The sequence below is a fragment of the Meriones unguiculatus genome, chromosome 9 (assembly GCF_030254825.1).
Source record: "Meriones unguiculatus strain TT.TT164.6M chromosome 9, Bangor_MerUng_6.1, whole genome shotgun sequence".
In the NCBI taxonomy this organism is placed as follows: Eukaryota; Metazoa; Chordata; class Mammalia; order Rodentia; family Muridae; genus Meriones; species Meriones unguiculatus.
This window is the reverse complement of record NC_083357.1, coordinates 56,262,828-56,282,891: the sequence shown is the minus strand read 5'-3', so window position 1 is coordinate 56,282,891 and position 20,064 is coordinate 56,262,828. Positions and strand designations below refer to the sequence as shown.

General features: G+C 41.0%; 2 gene segments (V, D, J or C); both read left to right on the top strand.

Moving 5' to 3' along the window:
- The first annotated feature begins 853 nt into the window (after positions 1 to 853).
- Positions 854 to 1,447, top strand: LOC132656613 (T cell receptor alpha variable 23/delta variable 6-like). The segment is given in 2 exon segments: positions 854 to 905; positions 1,059 to 1,447. Coding segments are annotated over 2 exon segments (441 nt in total).
- A 6,757-nt stretch (positions 1,448 to 8,204) lies between these two features.
- Positions 8,205 to 8,790, top strand: LOC132656353 (T cell receptor delta variable 1-like). The segment is given in 2 exon segments: positions 8,205 to 8,253; positions 8,477 to 8,790. Coding segments are annotated over 2 exon segments (363 nt in total).
- The last annotated feature ends 11,274 nt before the right edge of the window (positions 8,791 to 20,064 follow it).

Below are 20,064 nucleotides of genomic sequence, written 5' to 3'. Positions count from 1 at the left end.
TATGTGACAATTTCCTTGTATTCATCTTGTCGTCACTCTCTGTTGTTCTCTCCTTTCCCTTTGTCCCCGTTACACTTCCCTTACTGGTTTGTCTAACTTCTACTTTCAAATACTACTTTCTTTTTCTTTACTCCTTTTTTCTTTTGTTTTTGATAGTTCATTTGTTTTTACAAATGAGAACACATACATATTGTGTATGTCTACAGGTCTGCTTTATTTTGCTTAACATTGTGTCCTTCAATACTATCCACTTTCCTACAGATGGCAGGAACTCATATTTCCTTGCAGCTGAATATGACTCTGTACCTTCAGGTACAATATTCTGTCCATTCATTGGTTGACAGGTGGTACCTAGGCTGTGTCTACATCTTGCCAGTCACGAATGGTGCTATAATACACATGCATGTGCAGGTGTCTCTCTCATGAAACGACCTCTTTCTCCTGGATAAATGCCCATAAGTGATATTAGTTGGATCATTGGTCTTTCTTCCTTCCTTTCTTCCTTGCTTCCTTTCTGCTTTCTGTCTTTTCTTCCTCCTTGCTTTCCTCCCACTCTCTCCTTTTTTCTATCAGAAAATCCACACTATTCTGGGTGTCTATATTAACCCACATTTCTATCAGTGTGTGATGGAAGAATTATAATGAGGAGATTTCTGATTCTCATGACTTTATTTTTAGCAATAACAAATTTGAAATCAAAGGAGAAGTGCTTCCTCTGTGAGAAATAGCTTTAGGGAGTGTTTGTGAAGGGTGGAGCCAGCTGAAAGAACTGAGGTGCCTGTGAAGTTGGAGTCAGTGTTCTGTGGGAGAGAAAAGGCCACCTGAGTTCTCCCCAATCTTCAGTCTAGGAGGAATGGACAAGGTCCTGAAAGCATTATTTTTAGTCCTAGGCCTTCACCTAGCTGGTGAGTCATGTAGGAGAAACCACATATCTCAGGATATGTGATTGATTTGGAGGCAGGAGGGAATTGGGGCACCAGACAAGTCATTAGTCTTGAAACCATCAGCAGACAGTACATCCTCAGGAACCTAACACCATTTGCTGTTTCCCTGCACAGGGGTGAGTGGCCAGCAGAAGGAAAGACGTGACCAGCAGCAGGTGAGACAAAGTCCCCGATCTCTGACAGTCTGGGAAGGAGGAACCACAGTTCTGAACTGCACTTACGAGAACAGCTTATTTGACTACTTCCCATGGTACCGGCAGTTCCGTGGTGAAGGCCCTGCTCTCCTGATAGCCATACGTTCAGTGTCCAATAAAAAGGAAGAAGGACGATTCACAGTCTTCTTCAGTAAGAGCGACAAACAGCTCTCCTTGCACATCGCAGACTCTCAGCCTGGAGACTCAGCCACCTACTTCTGTGCAGCAAGTGCACAGTGCTTCGCAGACACCTGCAGCCCAGACCCAAACCTGCAGCTGAGGCTCCAGCAAAGCCTGCAATGGGGCTGAGCCTGGAGGGTGTGCAGGACCAGGTGACAGGGGGCACTGTGAGTCTAAGGGTTAGACTCCCTCAGCCCAGAGACAGATCAAGATGAAGTCTCAGCATTTTCTACATTCTCTGTTTGCTCCTCAAGAACAGCTGGAATTTCAGATCCATTTCCTTAACTGGTTTAGAGGATTTGTTTTTTCATTTTTTAAAATTTATTATTGATACAGTATTATGTCTGCATGTATGCCTGCAGACCAGAAGAGGGCACCAGATCTCACTATAGATGGTTGTGAGCCACCATGTGGTCGCTGGAAATTGAACTCAGGAACTTTGCAAGGGCAGTCAGTGCTCTTATCCTCTGATCCATCTTCCCCAGTCCCTAGAGGATTCTTTTATTCCATGGTTATAGAAATAGTTCTCTGTGTGTTTGGTTTGTAGCAACTACAAATTATGAAGGCCCTGTTCCCTACACTCTTGTCAGTGAAGTTGTTCATGTGTGGTTGTTACAGCCCAGTGTCAGGAGACCTTGACTTTGGCCTCTGGGATAGAAATCACATAGTCTTTCCTTCTACATTAATCTCCTTTGATAACCACATCATTGGGAATTTATATGACCAATGAACGCTTCTACTTCATCTTGTTTTGCCTCCTATGTCTTCATTTACCTTCAAGAAATTCAAGTATGTAAACCAGGAGGCCCTCACAAGGATACGGGTATGTTTAAAATAGATAAATGACATCAGTGAGGAGGAAAGAATGCAAATTAGTCATATAATGAAAATACACAACTTTCACTAAAGAAATTATTTTACATGTGTATTTCATAAATGAACAAAATATAAAAATGAACATAAAGGCTTAGTCAATAGAAGCAGCTGCAGTATTTGTGGACATCAGCAAAACACAGAATTAAAGATTCTTTCACTGCCTAATACTTGGCGAGGATTGCACACTTAATGCTATATAAAAGCCAAAAAGATTTCTAATCAAGAAAAATTTAAATTTATTTTTATGCCACATTGTTAATGGCTTTGGAAGCCCTAACATCTTTGGGATCCTAGACAGGAGTAATTTTTGAGGTTTGGTAGGCTAGCCTGAGCAACATAGTAAAACTCTGTCTCAGAAAACCAAAACCAACAAAAACAACATGGAAGACATTATACTTAAACATCAAAAGCCTACAAGTTCTTTTTCTTGTCTACAGTGAATAGTTTTTCATTATGAAAAGGGGACAGTCACATAGGAAAATAAAGTCAATTGGCTCTTAGCAGTAGGAGATATAGCTTATAATACCGATATGTGAACTCCTCCTGGTTTTCAAGGTCTTCTATCCCTGCCAAGTTTTAAACTTGAGTCAAAACAAAACAAAACAAAACAAACAAAGAAATCCCAGAATTTCTATCTGATTGAAATAGGCTTCATTGAATACAACAACCTAGAATGGAAGTAAGCAAAGAGTGAAAGCATATTTGAGGATGTGCAACATAGAATTTGGAAACTCTGTGTACCTCAAGACACACCCTGAGCATCCTAGAGAATAAAAGGCTGGAAATAACTTCAAGAGTACTGAGGGAAGGTGAGGGAAAGTTGACTTAGAATAACCCAGTCATCACCACTTGGGTGTCTTCATACAGTTATCAAGCAAATTCTGCTTTTAAAGATTGAACTTTGACATAAATTTCGTTATCAGATGCATTTTCAGCATACAGTCAAGGAAAGTCTTCATTCCTTCAGGGTCTGAAGGCAAAAATGTTTATATTGGGCATTGCTCACATATCCACAGATTTGTGAATGAAAGATCATTTAGAAAGGAGTTTTGTTTTCACGAAAACTGTAACAACTGCAGAATAGCATCAAAAGTGGGCATGCTTCCGTGCCAGTGAATGACATTGCTAAACATCTGGTCACAGAGGCTCCTCACTCTCTTTCTTCTCCTTCTCAGACTCCTGAAGATTACCACAGAGTTGTGTCATCACAATAATCCTTTGTTGGGGTCAATGGCTCTCCAGGACCCAAACAGAGACTTCAGACTCTCTAGTCTGTTTTGATTTCATTTGCCTGAGCTGCTGCTTTATGGATGTTGAAGTCCCAGTGGTCTGGGGTGAGGATTCATGGTTTGTCTCTGAAAAGAGGCCAGGATTGATGTGAAATATGTGTCATACTTCATCATCAATCAAACCAGGGTCAGGACAGTTGGAAGTTGAGTGAATACAAGCAATACATTAAGGATTCTTGCTGTCTTGCCGTTTTTTCATACTGTCCACCAATTTCATGTTCTTTCTCTTCATCTCACTTTCAAAAAACAAAAACAAAACACCCCAGACAAAAAAAACTAAATCCCCACAAAACAAAACCAAAAGTTCAATTAAATTAAAAAACGCCAAAACCAAGGAAAACTCATGGAGCAGGAGTTAGAGAAGAGGAAAATTCTGATTAAAAAATATTGTATCAATAAAAGCATTAATTTAACAGGTAGCAATTGCTATCTCTTTAGAAAGGGGAAATTTCTTTTCTTCAATATAGAGACACTGAGTTTACCGACCATGACATGACTAAGGTAATGCCGTCCTGTCCTGACTCCATTTTGTTTCTGCTTAGACATTTCTCAGTCACATCTGCCTTGGCAACACAACCTGACCTTGGTCCAGACATATTGACCAAAGTAAACAATATTTATACAAACTAAACATGAATTAAAATAGTTGAAGAAGGCAAAAGTTAAGGTTAAATATCATTGTGCCGGAAATAACTACTATGTACTGTCAAAACAATTATTAAAAAGTTCCTATGACAATAAAAAAACTAAAGACTGAATGTTGGCTTGTCCTGAGAAAGCCACTCAGGCCTTATCACAGATTGATTTATTGACTTTGATATTTTTAATTTATTGCTTTTATTTTGGTCAAAATAGAATTACATCATTTTTTACATATTACGTTAAATTCCTCAAACCCCTTCTATGTCCTTTATCTCTAGTCTCTGCCATGTTCTTCAATAATAACTGCAAAACCATGGGCGCTTTTTCTATGATTACTGTTGTTTAACACAGATGCACACACACACACACAATTATGTACAGACATTCTTCTGAGTCTGTTTAGAGCTGGTTCTGTGCACATGATTTCAGTGCTGACCACTTGTTATTGTATCATTAATCAGGGCTCTTCCCTGGGAATGACCATTTCTGGCTCTCAGCAGTACTTAGTTGTCTGTAGTTCCTTGTGTAGGTACAGGGCACCATGTCATTTCTTCTTTTTTTTTTTTAAAGATTTTATTTATTTACACATACATATGCATGCATACATACAGTATTCTGTCTGCATATGTGCCTGCAGGCTAGAAGAGGGCACCAGATCATATTATAGATGTTTATGTGGTTGCTGGGAATTGAACTCAGGACCTTTGGAAGAACAGCCAGTGCTCTTAACCTCTCAGCCACCTCTCCAGCCCCATGTCATTTCTGTAGTGAAAATTTTCCTTAAAACACACAAAAACATTAAAGGAATATGTTTTTGTTTTTGTCAGGTGTGCAAATATGTGACTGAGTCATAGCAGGTGACTATGATTTGCCTCATGCTCTAACAGAGTTGTGGTTCTTCCAGCTGCAAATAGTTTCTGTGAGTGTGTCAAGTTTGGAATTCTGGGAAATTTTCAGAGGATCTTTAAATGCTAGAGGCCCAAGTAGCAGATCTGCTGTTGTTGGGTGCTTGTTGGTTGGATGCTGTTTGCCAAGTAGTTGTATACAAAGAATCAAGAAGTTAGGTATCCTGATGGAGTAGATAAATTTTACCCAAGGAAACTTGACATCCCGAATAAGCAAGAAGTAGTCTACTGATAACTTTGCTCACTTTCACCTTTATTAGTTTTTCTCTAAAGAAATGAAGAACATGGGGTGGTGAAGAGTAAAGGAGAGAAAAAGAAACCCCAAATGTAGCAACGTGCAGGTACAATTTTTCTTGGCTAGTGGTATCATCATTGTTCAGTACTTGCTGTGCAGACATACTTTTGTGGTGTCAAGGCTATTGCTCCCCCATAATTTCTAGCAGAACTTCTTGAGGCACACTTCCTGGTCTTCTTGTTCTTATACTTTCTTGGTGCCCTGTTTTCTTCAATGTTTTTTGGGCCTTTGTTGTAGGAGTCTTGTTGTAGATGTATTTGTTTGGGGTGGTGAAAGTTCCATAATCAGTTGTTTGTTTTTTTTTTAACCAGTTGTTATTTTCTGTGATGGTCTTCCTCTGCTGACAAGAAAACCTTTCTTGAGAGGCATGAGAGGTAATCTTCCAGGTCTTGGTCCAAAGTATAGGGCTTCCCTCAACTGAGACTTGCTTTTGATCTCTGAGAGGAAACCTAGCAGAACAGCAATAGTCAGCATTCTTCTAAGAGCCTCTTGGATTTCCTTGATCAACATATTGAAAAGAGGTTTCCCATGCCTGGCACTTGGTTTCCTGTTAGATGATCCTTCTTTTGAGGGGGTATTGCCAGCCCAAGTGGAATAACTTCATTAAAATATATATGAAATATAATTTCATGTAAACATGAAGTAATAAATATCCTTAAGGGTATTTCAACCATCCTCAGTGGCATTTAACTTCTCTCTGTCTTCTTCTGTGTTGACCTCCCTCCCAACTTCCAAATTAAGCCCAACATTATCCCCATTTTCCTCAATGCCTGATCTCTTCTTGTGGTTCTTTAAATCTAAGCATCATTCTTTAAAATGTTTTATTTTATTAATTTCTCTCTCTCTCTCTCTCTCTCTGTGTGTGTGGGTGTGTGTGTGTGTATGTGTGTATGTGTGGTGGGTCGAAGCACACAGGTCTGTGTGAGTATACACAAACTTGTATACATACATGGGTGGACACATCTGTGTACATGTAAAGGCCAAAAGTTGGTGTCCATGCACTCAAAGGTGGAGTTTCAGGCTTTTCAGAAAACATAACTTATTAAATGTGTCCTGGGATATCAACTTCAGTATTTATCATTAGCAACAAGTGCTTTGAATCATTGAGTTATCTGTTCACCAACCTTAAGCTTTATCTTCACTGGGAAGCACTGTCATCATGGAAGCACAGGAAAGACAAAGCAGTATTTAGAATGATACCAGTTGTCCACCTCAGCACTTAAACCCAGGAAAAACCCAGTGTATTACAAAGTCACGTCTCAGAGGCTGTGGCTATGCAGCTTGCAGGGCATCCACTCGCTCTCTGGAGATCTAGAGCAGGGGCACAGCCCTGCCACCCTGTGCTGCCCAGGCTGCTGTGGTTCCCATGGTCTCCTGATAGACAGCGAGAGAAGTCCAGGGCATGGGCTCTCAGCACTAAGCAGTGAAATGGGCAGAGGAATGTGACTCTGATCCCAGAAAGTATTCCCTGAAGTACATGTTGACCTGCTATTTTTTCTTATAGAAATACCTGGAGCTCTTACAGAGACCTTGTTTGTATCTTCTCTTCTGATTGCCTTTTGGGTAATTTCCTCCATTGGGATAATGAGAGCAGTTCAAGGATTAAGAGCTATATTCTAAATGGTGATATAGCTGTACACACAAAAACATTCAACCACAAACCCATGTGGTAACATGACTCTAATGCTTGCTGGTTATATGTATCTTGGACATATAATATGCTCAAGTCACAGGGAGACCTGCCATGCTTATCATGAGACTGGTTTCTAAATTAAAATACAGAAAGTTTACAAGTGAGATGGAATATGACAGTATAATGTTACAGAAACTTCTAGGACATGTAACAAAGAGGTTTCTCTGTGTGGAGAGAACAGAACACATCCTGTGAGTACAACTTAATGGTAAACTTTTTAAAAGAGAGTAAGTTTTTTTTAGCAGTGGATTTAAAAATTATTGTAACTTCCCAACCAACTGTGTATGAATGTGTGTGTGTGTGTGTGTGTGTGTGTGTGTGTGTGTGTGTGTGTGAACCAGTGGTCATCAATGGTTACCACTCTCATTTTTTTGTCACATTTGTTTATTTATTTCTTTTTGTGGGAACTCTTACTTAAACTGAAGCTCATCAATGACTGACTAGTGAGACCCCAAGATCCTCATGTCTATGCTTCTCAGAGCCCTGACTGCAGGGGCAGCCATAGCTTCTGGATTCTTACATGGGTCCTGGAGATCCACACAAAGGGACTCATGATGTACAGCTGTCAACCGACACACTAAACATCTTCTTAGTCCCTGAAGACTATTATTTTATTCCTGTTACAATTTGCCAGGGCATAAGCAAATGGGATGGGGATCTTCTGGAATGCTGATGGGACAGAATTTGGATAGACCCTGGCATTGAGCAAAGGAGGAAGACTCTTTCAGATACCAGTGTTTCAAAGGGAAATTCATGGGTCCAAGAGGACTTAATTATTTTTTTTATTAAGCTTAAATAGACAATTAGACAATGGATGGAGAGAAGATAACATAAGACAATGGTCTGCAGTGAACTACATATCACACATAGCTCATGATGAATTTTACTTTGGTTCCCAAAATCATCTCCCTGAATAACACCCATGTGTGCAAAGCTACTTCCCCCTCAGCAGGGATGGATTTTCTCAATCTCCCTTTTCAGACAAGGAAGCAAGTAGAGGCCTGTGGTGGGCTACCCTTTTCTCTCTGTACATGGAGGTTGTAACCTATGATCACACAAAACCACATTTCCTGCTTAAGGCATTGTAAGAAACACAAGAGGTACACGTGCTCACTGCCTGGCCCTCAGACACTGAACACTGAGCTGAGGCAGAGCTGACACACTCATACAGAGGGCCCGGTGACACATGCCTCCCTGCAGCCTGCTCTGTGTGTTGGTGGCCTTGACCTTCTCTGGTATGGACATTTCATATATAGCTGAGGATATTTTGTAGGAAGTATTGTCCCAAGCAAATGGCCATTTACATTGACATGAGGGGGGGAAATGGATTGGAGAAAAGTGAGCAGAAATGTCTTAAGTTAAGTTTGTCTTTGGATTTTAAGGGGCCCTTTTCCTACACTGCTTTGTGTACACTATCACAGGATAAGGTTTTTATTCTTTCCTCTGGTTGTTCTGCAGGATTCAATGTGGCCCAGAAAGTCACTCAGGTCCAGTCAACTACAAGCAGTCAGTACAGAGATGTCACCCTGGATTGTTCATATGAGACAAGTTATTACTATTACCATCTCTTTTGGTATAAGCAGCTTGTTACTGGAGAGATGATTTTCCTTATTCGCCAGAGTTCTTCTTCTATTCAGAATGAGAGGAACGGCCGCTATTCTGTCACCATGAAGAAATCAGCCAAGTCCTTCAGCCTTGTCATTTCAGTCTCACAGCTAGAAGATTCGGGGATGTATTTCTGTGCCCTCCAAGAGGTGACCCACAGTGTTTGAAGTGACAGCACAAGCTGAACAAAATCTGGGTCTCCTTAAGCATTGCCCATCGGAGGTGCCCAGCTGAGAAGCACACCTGCACATGCTGAACAGGAAGTCTCACTGTGCATGCTTCCTCTGTGGTCTGCGTCAGTAGTGTGTTTCTAAGTAAAACCTCATCCCAGGCAATTCAGAGACAGTTATGATGAGTGGTTTTCTTTTAATACTTTGTCTTGAAAGTATTTAATTAAAAATAGATCACAGAGAAGATATGTAGTGCTTCCTACAGTTGAGAATATGGCATCACAACAATTTAAAGTGTTAGTTTCAATTCATATTGGCAACAGCACACATCTGAGAGGAGTTATCTGAAAGAGCAAAGAACACAATTTTCTTGTGAAGTTACACTCAGAGAAGCAGAGCCATCATGAGTAAAGTGGTCAGAGACATCTGATAAGAACTTCATATGTGAAATACTGGAGGTTCTTGGGCTATCCCCACAAATCCTTGTCTTTGTATCTGGTACTGAGCCTGAGGTACTGAGGTCAGCTAGAGCAGCAATTGGGAAGGACAGTTGCATGAGGGCAGCACATGGGTGTACTGAGACTTGTGAAAATACAGCGAGACCCAGAAGAAAATTGATGTCTAGAAGGATGACCCACCACACCTCAATCTCTCTAGTTTTGGGGAAATTCAGAAGCCATCACATTTGTCAACACGATAGATGCACACAGACTTGACCCAAGACAAACAGAAGCTAGAGAAGTGAGGAGTAGAGGGTTAATGGTAAATGGAGCTGGCACCCCATTGACATCAAATGTGCTTGGAGCCTGAATCTGTAGAGCTATAACATAAATTATACAATATATAATATATAATATAATATTGTATAATCGCCTATGCTTTAAGTCTTCTAATGGTGCTTTTTCCATGTTCACCCCAAAACAGAATGACACAGGGAAAGTAATTCTGAGACATGTGTTTCTGAATGTGTATTTAAAGATTTTTTATAACATGAGTGTAAACTGTTTTTCCAGCATGTACAAGTGTGTACTGTGTGCATGTCTGGTTTTCATGGAGGCTAGAAGGGGCATTACATTCCCTGACATTGGAGTTATTGAAGGGAATGAGTTACTATGGAATGCTAGGAGCTGAATCTGATTCTTCTGTAGATATAGCAAGTGATTCTATGTACTGTGTCTAAGTTCCAGCCCCCATTTCAAAGAAATCTCTTTAACTCACCAAATAGAAGTCACAGAATAGCTGTCTGGATTAACAAACAATGCCAATTATTTGTGTTTCCAGGAAGCATCTTTCATAAAGAAGAACATCTAAAACTGGTAATCAAAGGTGAGAGATCAACATGCCAAATAAATGAAAGCTGTAAACATGACACAGCAAGTCTCATATCTAAAAGAGGAGATTTCTGACCAAAGCCAGACAGGAAGATGAAGAGAACAATTACATAAAAATAGGGAGTAGATCCTGGAAATGTTAGTGCATGGCAAAATGGCGCTCCCAGTTCAACAAACTAAACACTAAATGACATGAAATATCACATGGGCCCCTAATCAGTAAGGATCTGAGACTGCATTGCATCACTGTGATTTTAACAAACCCTCCTACATAAAAAAACCAGCAAATGAATCTTCAAAGTTACTAAGGACTTCTGCAAGTTCACCTCTCTGATTTTGGAAAGAGAATTCCAGGCAGGCAAGGCAAGGCTTGGGAAGAACTTAGAGAACTCACTAAATGCAAAAAAACCAAAATCTGTTAACAAATGTAAAATTTAAAGTCTCTACTCTGAGGAAAAAAAGCTTGGTACTTCATTAAAAGCCAGAAAAGTCAGCATGGGAAACAAATTTTAAGGAAAGGCTAATACATATCACTAACATCCTATGAACTTCTTTGCAATTGTCCTTGTTAAACGTTCCTCAGTTGGATTCAATGGCATCTGCCTGCTGTCTCTGCATGTGAGACAGAGGCTTGCCAGTTTGAATTCACTCAATATAACAGCTACATTCTGCCTAAAACAAAACAACAAAAAATTTTCTACACTGGGAAGTTCACTGGCACACTAAAAAATATTTTTGCAATGAAGAAAAAGCCCAAATGAACCCCATATAGAAGAAAAGAAAGGTTTTACTGAGAAAAAGATGGTTGACTTACTTTTCATTACTGTTAACATATATGAAAGACTACATATTTCACAATCCAACTCAGACATGATAACCTTGTATGAAGGCTCTTACTTTTCTCATTTTTGGTGTTCAGGATTGAGACACAGCATCTCTCTTTAACATCAGCCAGAATGTTGCACAAGAGCTGTACATAATGTGTAGGATTTTTTCTTCTCCTTTGTGTTTTGTTTCTTTGTTTTTAATCAGGAGCGGTAGCTTGGAGCAGGGTGGCCAATGACTCAGTAATGATGAGATTACTGGTTGCATCTGACCTAAGGGAATGAGAAAAGGATGACAAGCCTACACATTGCCCAAGGAGCAACTGATTAAAAAAAAATTGATTAACTCAGCTGTTAAAAGTGCTGAGTTTCTCAGCAAGGCTCTCTGCAGTCCCGTGCTGTGATGTATAAGGATCCAGAGGGAAAGATTTTCCCAGAAGCACACAGGGCACATTCCCCCTTCAGAGCCTGTGTCCCTGTCCTTTGCCCTGTCTGCCCACAGTGCTGTCCCATCACGTCCCAGCCAGGTGATGCCCTGCACTTCCTGGGAGTCTTTACTCAAAGGCAACCACTGGTGAAGACGTGGTCTTAATCTTTCCATTTTCCTTCCTTGAAGATCAAGCTCTAACACACATATTTCCAGGTGAGGAAAAGGAAAGTAGTTCATTACAAAATTATTATATCTTAAATGCTTTTATTGGTTTAAAAAACAGAATCCAAATGAACTTCTGGAAGAGTTAGAAGAGGGACGTGGTGGATGGGAAAACATAAGCAGACCCCGAGGTGGAGGCTTCTAGGTCCTAGAAGACACATGTAGAGAAGTGGCTGGAAGGTAAGGATGTGGGGTTCTAAACAGATGGACACAGGAAAGAGGACCAAGAGGGCTACAGAAGACTCAGCTCAGAACCAGTTTACTGAACTCTCAGCCTTTGGGTATCTCCCATTCCCAAGGGATAAAGCTTTACTTTCTCCTCCTCTGAGGTGCATCTGTCTGTCCCTGACATCCAGTCCTGTGTTTGTGCAGGGAATGTACTCTGCAAACCCTAGATGACCATCAGCATTACTGCTGCACCCCTTCCCTGTGTCCTTCTTCCTGGCTCCCTGACTCCCCCTTTGAGCCCCTTCTGGTTTTGTGTCACCTGTATTTTATTACTCTTTGTGATTTCTGCTTCTTTCCCTTTTTATTTTCATTTCCTGCCCTTCCTTAAGATCTTTTTTCTTTCCCCTCACTGATTGTCTTTTTATATTTCCATGGAGAATGACAATCCTCCACGTAGCTATGTATGCATAAGCATTAAAATCTGGGACCTCATATGAGAGGAAACTTGAAATATTTGCATTTTTGAGACTGAAAAATATAAAAAGGAAAAGAAAATATAATGAAAACCAAAGTTTTTGACTGAATCTCTTGCTAATCTCTACTTCAGTCTCTTATTGAAGTACTTTGCTATCGAGCTGAGCTCTTTGCTGCCCTCTAGTGCTCATGAGTTGAATGTCTGGAAGGCCTGGAGGTGGCAGCAGCCATCCTTGATGATCTGAAATCAGAACTTTGTGATAATCATGGCAGGGAGCATTCAGGAAGATCACTGTGGTGTTTGATCTACAGATGTCAGATGTGACAGTGGTTTGTGCAGGAGTGTCAAATATGATACAGGGGTGTTCTGGGCTGGAGAACAGAAGACTGCCTAAGATAAGTGGCTCAGCATTGTTGCCAAGATAGAACATTTTTTTTTTCCTGCAAGTGAAATTTGGGTCTATATTCTGCCCTTTCAAACTGCGGAAACATCCCGAGATGTGGAAATGAGTCACTGCTGGGAAGAAGCTGCTGTAGGGAACATGGCACAGTGAGCTCTGGCTGTCCTCCCTCTGCCTTCCACCCTCCCATCATAACACACAGTGTTTCCATTGGCAGTAAGACGTGACAGACCACGGATGCCTGTGAGAAACCATGAGAGCCATCATTAGGACGCACTGTCAGTAGAGCTCAGAAGACTCCATGAGCTTTGTCGTGTGGGAGACACTGCAACCTCAGCGTGTGCAGCTGGTCTTTATGGAGTACAGGAGAAGCAGACCCACTGTGTGAGGGAAGGTGCCGGGTGAATTCCATGTGTTTTCTTGTTTAGCACTTAGCAGATATGCCACAGTTCTTGAATCTTCCCTCCTGGAGACTAGGACTTGGCTTGAAGTTCCAGATCTACCACTTATTAGCTGTGGGGAATTTGGAGACTGCTGCATAACTTTTGTGCTTCATTTATCTCATTCCTGCCGTCGATTACTGGAAATATCTACTATAAAGTTCACTAGGAGGTACAGAGAAAATGATGACTACCAGTGCTTCATAAACCATACCTAAAGTGTACAACATTATTTGCAGAAAGGGAAATTACGTGTGTGTGTGTGTGTGTGTGTGTGTGTGTGTGTAAATGAATACCTTACCCAGTGCACAACAACCCTCTCACATCAGGTTTCTGTGCTGCTATTTAGAGCCTGCCGTCCTGTGCTTACCTGCACCCCTTTAAATGATCTGTTCAGTAGAATCCTCACAGCAGAAGAGATTGAAGTTACTAAAAAATATTTTTTTGTTTTTTATTTTATTTTTTTTCAATGCAATTTATTCAGGAACCTTGAGCAATCATCTGACCCTGGGGAAAGCCAGCCCACAGCTTAAATAGCCTCTGGGTAGCCAACCCCAGCATGCCTCATGGGCAATGCAGATAGGTCCACATACAGGGAAGCAAGCCAGATCCTCAGCCTTAGCCAAATATGGAGTTGTTTGTGACAGAGAGCACTCACCATCAGGAAGGTGGAAGGCAGAAACCAGCTCCATCTTTAAGGCATGGCATTACGCAGCTCTCTGCAGTTCCCCCTTTTTGTTTTAGACGCATCAGGCAAGAGTAGAGGTCTGATCTCTGATATTAGAAATAAATTGGGACTTTGTACCGATGTTCATTTAGGTGTCATCCACCCAAAGAGCATCAGACCCGTCCGATACCTTTTTCTCAGAGGCGGGACCTGGGGCATCAACCCGCATGCAATCAGACATGCTCTTCTCTGGGTCCAAAGCCGCTGACCCTGAGTGCATTGCTTAGCCTCGCATCCTGAGTGTAACATTTTAGCTCCCATGCTTGGGGAGACTGTCCTGCTTCAATGGCTGTAAAGGCCTGAATGGTCATGGCTGCATTACGCTGTTGTGAGACTCTAATCTTGCATATACACCACAGGCAAACCAAGGAGACCAACACCAGAAGGCTTGCAATGTGCACAATAATGTGTTTCTTTATGACATTTCATCCAAACGTATCATCCTTTGTTCTTATCAAACCAATCACCATACTTTATTCTAATTCCACTTCTACCAGTCTTCTCTTTCTCTAAGGATTCCCACTCTACTTTCTTTCTCAACACACACACACACACACACACACACACAAGTATTTGCAGCCATGCAACTTACTGATTCCATTTAATTTTGTCCATGGACATATGGACATGTGTTCAGGACTGAGAAGGTGGGATTGAAAAATATGTGTGGGAGCTTGTCCCTGGAGGAACCTGATCCTTCCTTTATCAGCTGTTGTTACAAGCTGAATGTGTTCCTGTAGAAGTTGAAGCATGGGGACTCTCTCTTACCCATGTTACCATGCCAAATGATGTTATCATGATATTTATTTTGCTCAGGCAAACATATTTTTGAGATGCTTTATTGCATTTCCTTGTCATTTCTGGGGGAATGTACCTAGCAGCAGGGATTCTAGACCTCTGGCTCTCCCAATTTCTCTGCCACCTCCTCTGTGACTTCCTTGAGTCTTAGGTGCAGGTATTTCAGTTGGATTTTGCGCCATAGAGACACTTATTCCTTGTATTATGAACAATTGTAGATTTCTGGCCTGTGAAGGAGGGGGATGCTCATAGATTTGTCTTTGGGGATTGTCTTCGCTGTTAACTGCTGCAGTGAGGTCCAGCTCACTAAGGGCTAGGCCATCACCAGGCAGGTGGTCCTAAACTGTATAAGAAGGAGATGAGTGTAAACTGACCTGCAAGCCAGATGGTAAGCGCCATTCTCCTGTTCTCCTGCTGCACCTCTTTGGCTGTAAAGTGTATTGCTTGTTCAGATGTACTGCTGTATAGACCTGGAAGCAAGGCTGATTGCAAGTTTCTGCACTAACCTCCCTCAGTGTCTATGCTCAGTGGACTGTGCTCTGAAAGTATAAGCTAAAATAAAATTTTTCCTCTTTTCCTGTCATCTACTCCGTTTTTGTGTGTCTGCTTATTTCTCTTTTGAACTTTCAGGTGTGTTGCTGGTATTATATCTCTCCAATTTCTGAAGGCGCTTAGTGCTATGAAATTTCCTCTTGGCACTGCTTTCATTGTGCCCCACAACTTTGGGTATGTAGGGCCTTCATTTTTTTTTTTAATACTAGAAAGTCTTTAAGGGTTCCTCCTTATCCCTTCTTATTAATTTTAGTTTAAACCCTAATTTTTTGTGCCATATTAGTATAGGATCACCTGCATTTGTGTCCTGGTATTCCCTTTGGCAATTCTTATTGGAAAACATTTCTATAGTGGGGTTGTGTGGGAGTGGGGTTGTCTTGGCCTTTCATATTTTCTGTTTGTTATATGATCTCAGCACGCTGACTTCTTTCATTGTGTCTGATACTGTAGCCTGCCTCTGCTGAGTAGCATTTTGTTCCTCTTTTTGATGTTCCTCAAGCTTGCTTGCATTCAGATCAGGTGCTAAGAGTTGGTAGGTCAGTTCTTCAGATACAGATACTCGTTATCGATTGCAGGGATGAAAGTGACTCTATTTCCGTGTTAATTAAGAAAGCATGTGAATGTGACTTAGGTCTGGGACTCTGCGCTTTGTGCAAAAGTTTTCCAAGCTAAGCTATGCCTGTGAGTGTGGGGATGGCACAGGGAGGTTCTGGGAAATTTACCAGTCTAGGTCACTTTGCAAGTAACAGGATCTAAAATATGCTTTCTGGTTGTGGGGAGATGTGAGTGGATAGAGATCTGGGCTTTCTAATTGGAGGTGTTGCTTTACATTGGAGGAAACACAGCTAGGCCTGTGAGTGTGGAGATGGAGTGGGCAAGTGGAGACCTGAAACACTCTTCTGGTTACACTGGTTCACAGGCCAGGAGCCCAGCTAGGTCTGAGAATGTGCTACTCACAGGGTGAATAAGAACATAAAACAACCCCCCACCTGGTTAGGCTGGTTCACAGTCTACATGAGCACAGCTATTTGGAAGAGTAGGGATGGCACAAGTGGGCTGGAGTCTCTTTTGAAGTTTGTCTGTCTATCTATCTATCTATCTATCTATCTATCTATCTATCTATCTATCTATCTATCTATCTAATGTAACTTAGAATACTAGGAAAGAAACTAGAGTCCAGTAGTTAGAAATCTGACCACAGGGTGGCAGTGCACCTCAGCTGATGCAGTGAAAGGCGATCTCAGAGAATTCTCAATGAACAGGATTGCTTCTCATTGGCTGGGCAATTAACTCAGCAGTTGTGATTGTCACAAGGGCCAATCTAGACTTGCAAGTGGCTCAGCTGCCTGGAGACTGAGCATCTACACTTGATCTGAATAGGAAGCACCATGAAGACAGCTGTTCATGCTTTATTCATTTTCCTCTGGCTGCAGATGGACTGTGAGTTGAGGATGGGGTGTTTGCAGGGATGGGAGATAGAGTGTGTTAGTGGATGATCCTTAGATGTCCAGGAAATGGCTTCATTCAGTTTTTTATGCTTACTATAGCAGTAATTAAGGAAGAGAAATGACTTGAAAACCTTTCTCTCCATCTTTCTGCATAGGGGAGAGCCGAGGTGAGCAGGTGAAACAGCACCCTTCTTCCCTGAGTGTCCAGGAGGGAGACAGTGCTGTCATCAACTGCACTTACACTAACAGTGCCTCAGCCTACTTCTCTTGGTATAAGCAAGAGCCTGGGAAGGGTCCTCAGTTCATCATTGACATCCGTTCAAATATGGAAAGAAAGCAGAACCAAAGACTCAGCCTTTTGTTGGATAAGAAAGAGAAACACCTGTCCCTGCATGTCACAGCCACTCAGCCTGGAGACTCAGCCATCTACTTCTGCACAGCAGATACACACTGCTCCCCAGATACCTGCAGCCTGTCCTCAAACCTGTCACCACTTGTTGAGTGCTTTGCATGGCCCTTGTGGTTCAAGGACAAACACAGTGATTGGTCACGGCCTTTGCTTTTGGTTCTGGGGATTGAGTTTAGAGTCTTGAAAGTACTCAACAAGTGTTCTATCATTTTGTCATGTTCAAGAATAATACAACAATTAACTTCAATTTTAGCATATCATTCCTGGGTTCTACTTTTTTCAGAGGATAACAGGTGATGAAACAGTGAAATTTCTGAGGTAGGAGAAGGTATACCCTCACTGTTCCAGGAAACTTCTCTTCATAATTATTACGAATTCAGGTAGAGAACACAAATGAAACTGAATTTTTACCATTATCTGTATTTTGGATGAGATGCCTCTAATCCTGTAGAAAACAAAAATACATGCTCTTGTTAATACACACTTTTAATTCAAACAAGAATACAATTTTTAAATTCACTGTGGAGATATTTAAATGATCCGATTGGCTGGAGTTCTTGTTAGAACAGCAGCCTTTCAGTTTCTGTCAGTTTTTTGTCATTTTAAAAAAGATAGAACTGCACATATGCATCTATTCTAAAAAAAAAAAACATTCCGTACCCTGGAACACCATTAATAATAGTTTGCTATGCAGAGAGGAAACTAACATAACTAACCTCTGAAAGGCTTCACACAGAAGCAGAATAAAATAGATGCTGAGACCCAAACCAAACACTAGGCTGAACTAAGGGAAGATTTGGGGGAAAGATAGAGACACTAGGAGGGTACAAGAACTCCACAAAAAGACTAACAGAGTCAACTAATGTAGGCCAATGGGCCCTCATAGAGACGGAACCACGAACCAAAGACCAAGCCAGGACTGAAACTAGACTCCGTACACACATGTAGCTCATGGGAAGCTTGGTCTTCATGAGGGTTCACTAATAATGGGAGTGGGGGCCCTCTCTGACATAGACTCTGTTGCCTGATTTTGGATCACTTTCTCTTAGCTGAGCGACCTTGTCTGGGCTCAGTGAAAGAGGACGCACTTAGTCCTGTTGAGACTGGATGTGCAGGGCAGGGTTGGTTGCTTGGGTCTTCTCTTTTCTGCAGAGAAGTGGAGGGGAAAAGTAGGAAGAGGTGGGACCAGGAGAAGAGGAGGAAGGGGCTGCCATTGGGATGTAAAGTGAATAAATAAGTTAATTAATTGAAAAAAAAAAAACATTTCCTACAAACTATTAACTTGCAGCCATTATACCCATGCCATGATGTGCTGGCTGTGCTGGACTTATCACGTGCTCATTGGACATCATCTCAGTACAGTAGACTACATTTCTAGATTTGATCATATTTTTTTCATTGATGAAGCAAATCAGTCCTTGTCATGTTTCTTTACAACACTGTGAACTATATTAGATGCAGGTTTTTCTGCACTTAAATGGACTAATGATCCCACCCATGTCTTAATTTTTTTTTAAGTTATCCATTCTAAGATGTAAGTCAGAAAGACATGTATAATTTACAGTGATCATCTTCTCAAACACTGCACTAGTTTCAATAATGTCTCCTATGTTGTAGGTGGTGTTCTCAATAACCCTACTTTTTCATAATTCTACTTTGTAGTATTAAGATTTCAAACAATTCATTCATTGTCTGTTAACAATAGGAATACATGTGCTACACATCTTCAAGAAGGTTAGAAAATATCATTGTCACTATAATACATGAAAGTTTTAGATATCAAAGTGTTTATCCTATCATTGCACATTTTTGTAATTTGGCATATCCAAGAGGGAACCATTAGTTTAGCAGCATGAATTAATTTCTCTTCTCTTCAAGGGTTGTATTTTATAATGGAGTAAAGAGTATTTGCAGTCATTACCTATATCAATGTTCAGCATGCCACAATAACTCCCTGGGAGCAGTAGTGGCTCATACACCCTAATTGAACTTATGATCTGCTCAAGAGGAGGGATACCATGCCTGGTATGGAAACCTAGTCACGTACTCAGAGCCATGTGTGTGATATTTCGATGTGAGTTATTTTCCAGAAGGCCTCACAGGTCTTCACACAATATATGATACTTTTCTTAGTCTTGGTTATGTAACATATTTAATTGAAATGGTTGTATCGATGAAGAAAACACAAACTATGATGTTACATACAGAAAAATAAAATCAGAACTGACCTACAGTGTGCTCTTCTAGTTAGAGGAGATACAACATCATTGGAGTTATCCTCTGTGCATCCTGTGTGTTAAATGACCAACCTAATTAGAAAGATGTGTCCACCGGTGCAACAGTGACGTGATTGTTTTTAGGATCAAACAACTTCTTTCTCATTGGACTTGAGATGTGCCCTGATAAGGAGGTACATTTCCATTTGTTACCCATTCAGAAACCTACAGCTATGAAAATGTAAAGATAAAAAGGAAACAGGAAAGAAATGCTGTTTTAATAGATGATTCCCATTTGTATAGAAGTGCAGCATGAGAGCACATTCTGAACTCCAAATGTCGCTAGTGAGAAAAACCCAGAATGTCTCTATATCCACTATCTTGAACTGTTAGAGACCAAGTTTCTGAGCCACAGGCTGTTGCTTAAAGATCACATTTGTAACCTCAAAGCAAGAATTAAGAAAAAGGTGCACAAAGGTGAGAAAGAACAATTTTGTGAGGAGACCAATTCTGTCAGTGGGAAAAATTACTGAGACAAAATTAAATGATAGACGGAGCTTCCACAGACTCAAGGCAGCCATGAAAGGTAGCCTCATGAGTGGAAGCTTTGAACTTGAAGGAAGAAGCTTTTCTGAAGACACGTTTGTGAGCTGGCTGTTTGGGATGCTGTCTGCAGATCCTCAAGAAAGAGCCACAAATGCCTCACCAATCCCAAATGATAGTGTGCTTCATGTTTCCTAACAACTGCCACCACTCGTCACAATGACATTTACAGAAAAGAGCTAAGAAAGGTCATAGTCTACATTGATGCAGAGTGTGGTGTAACACGTG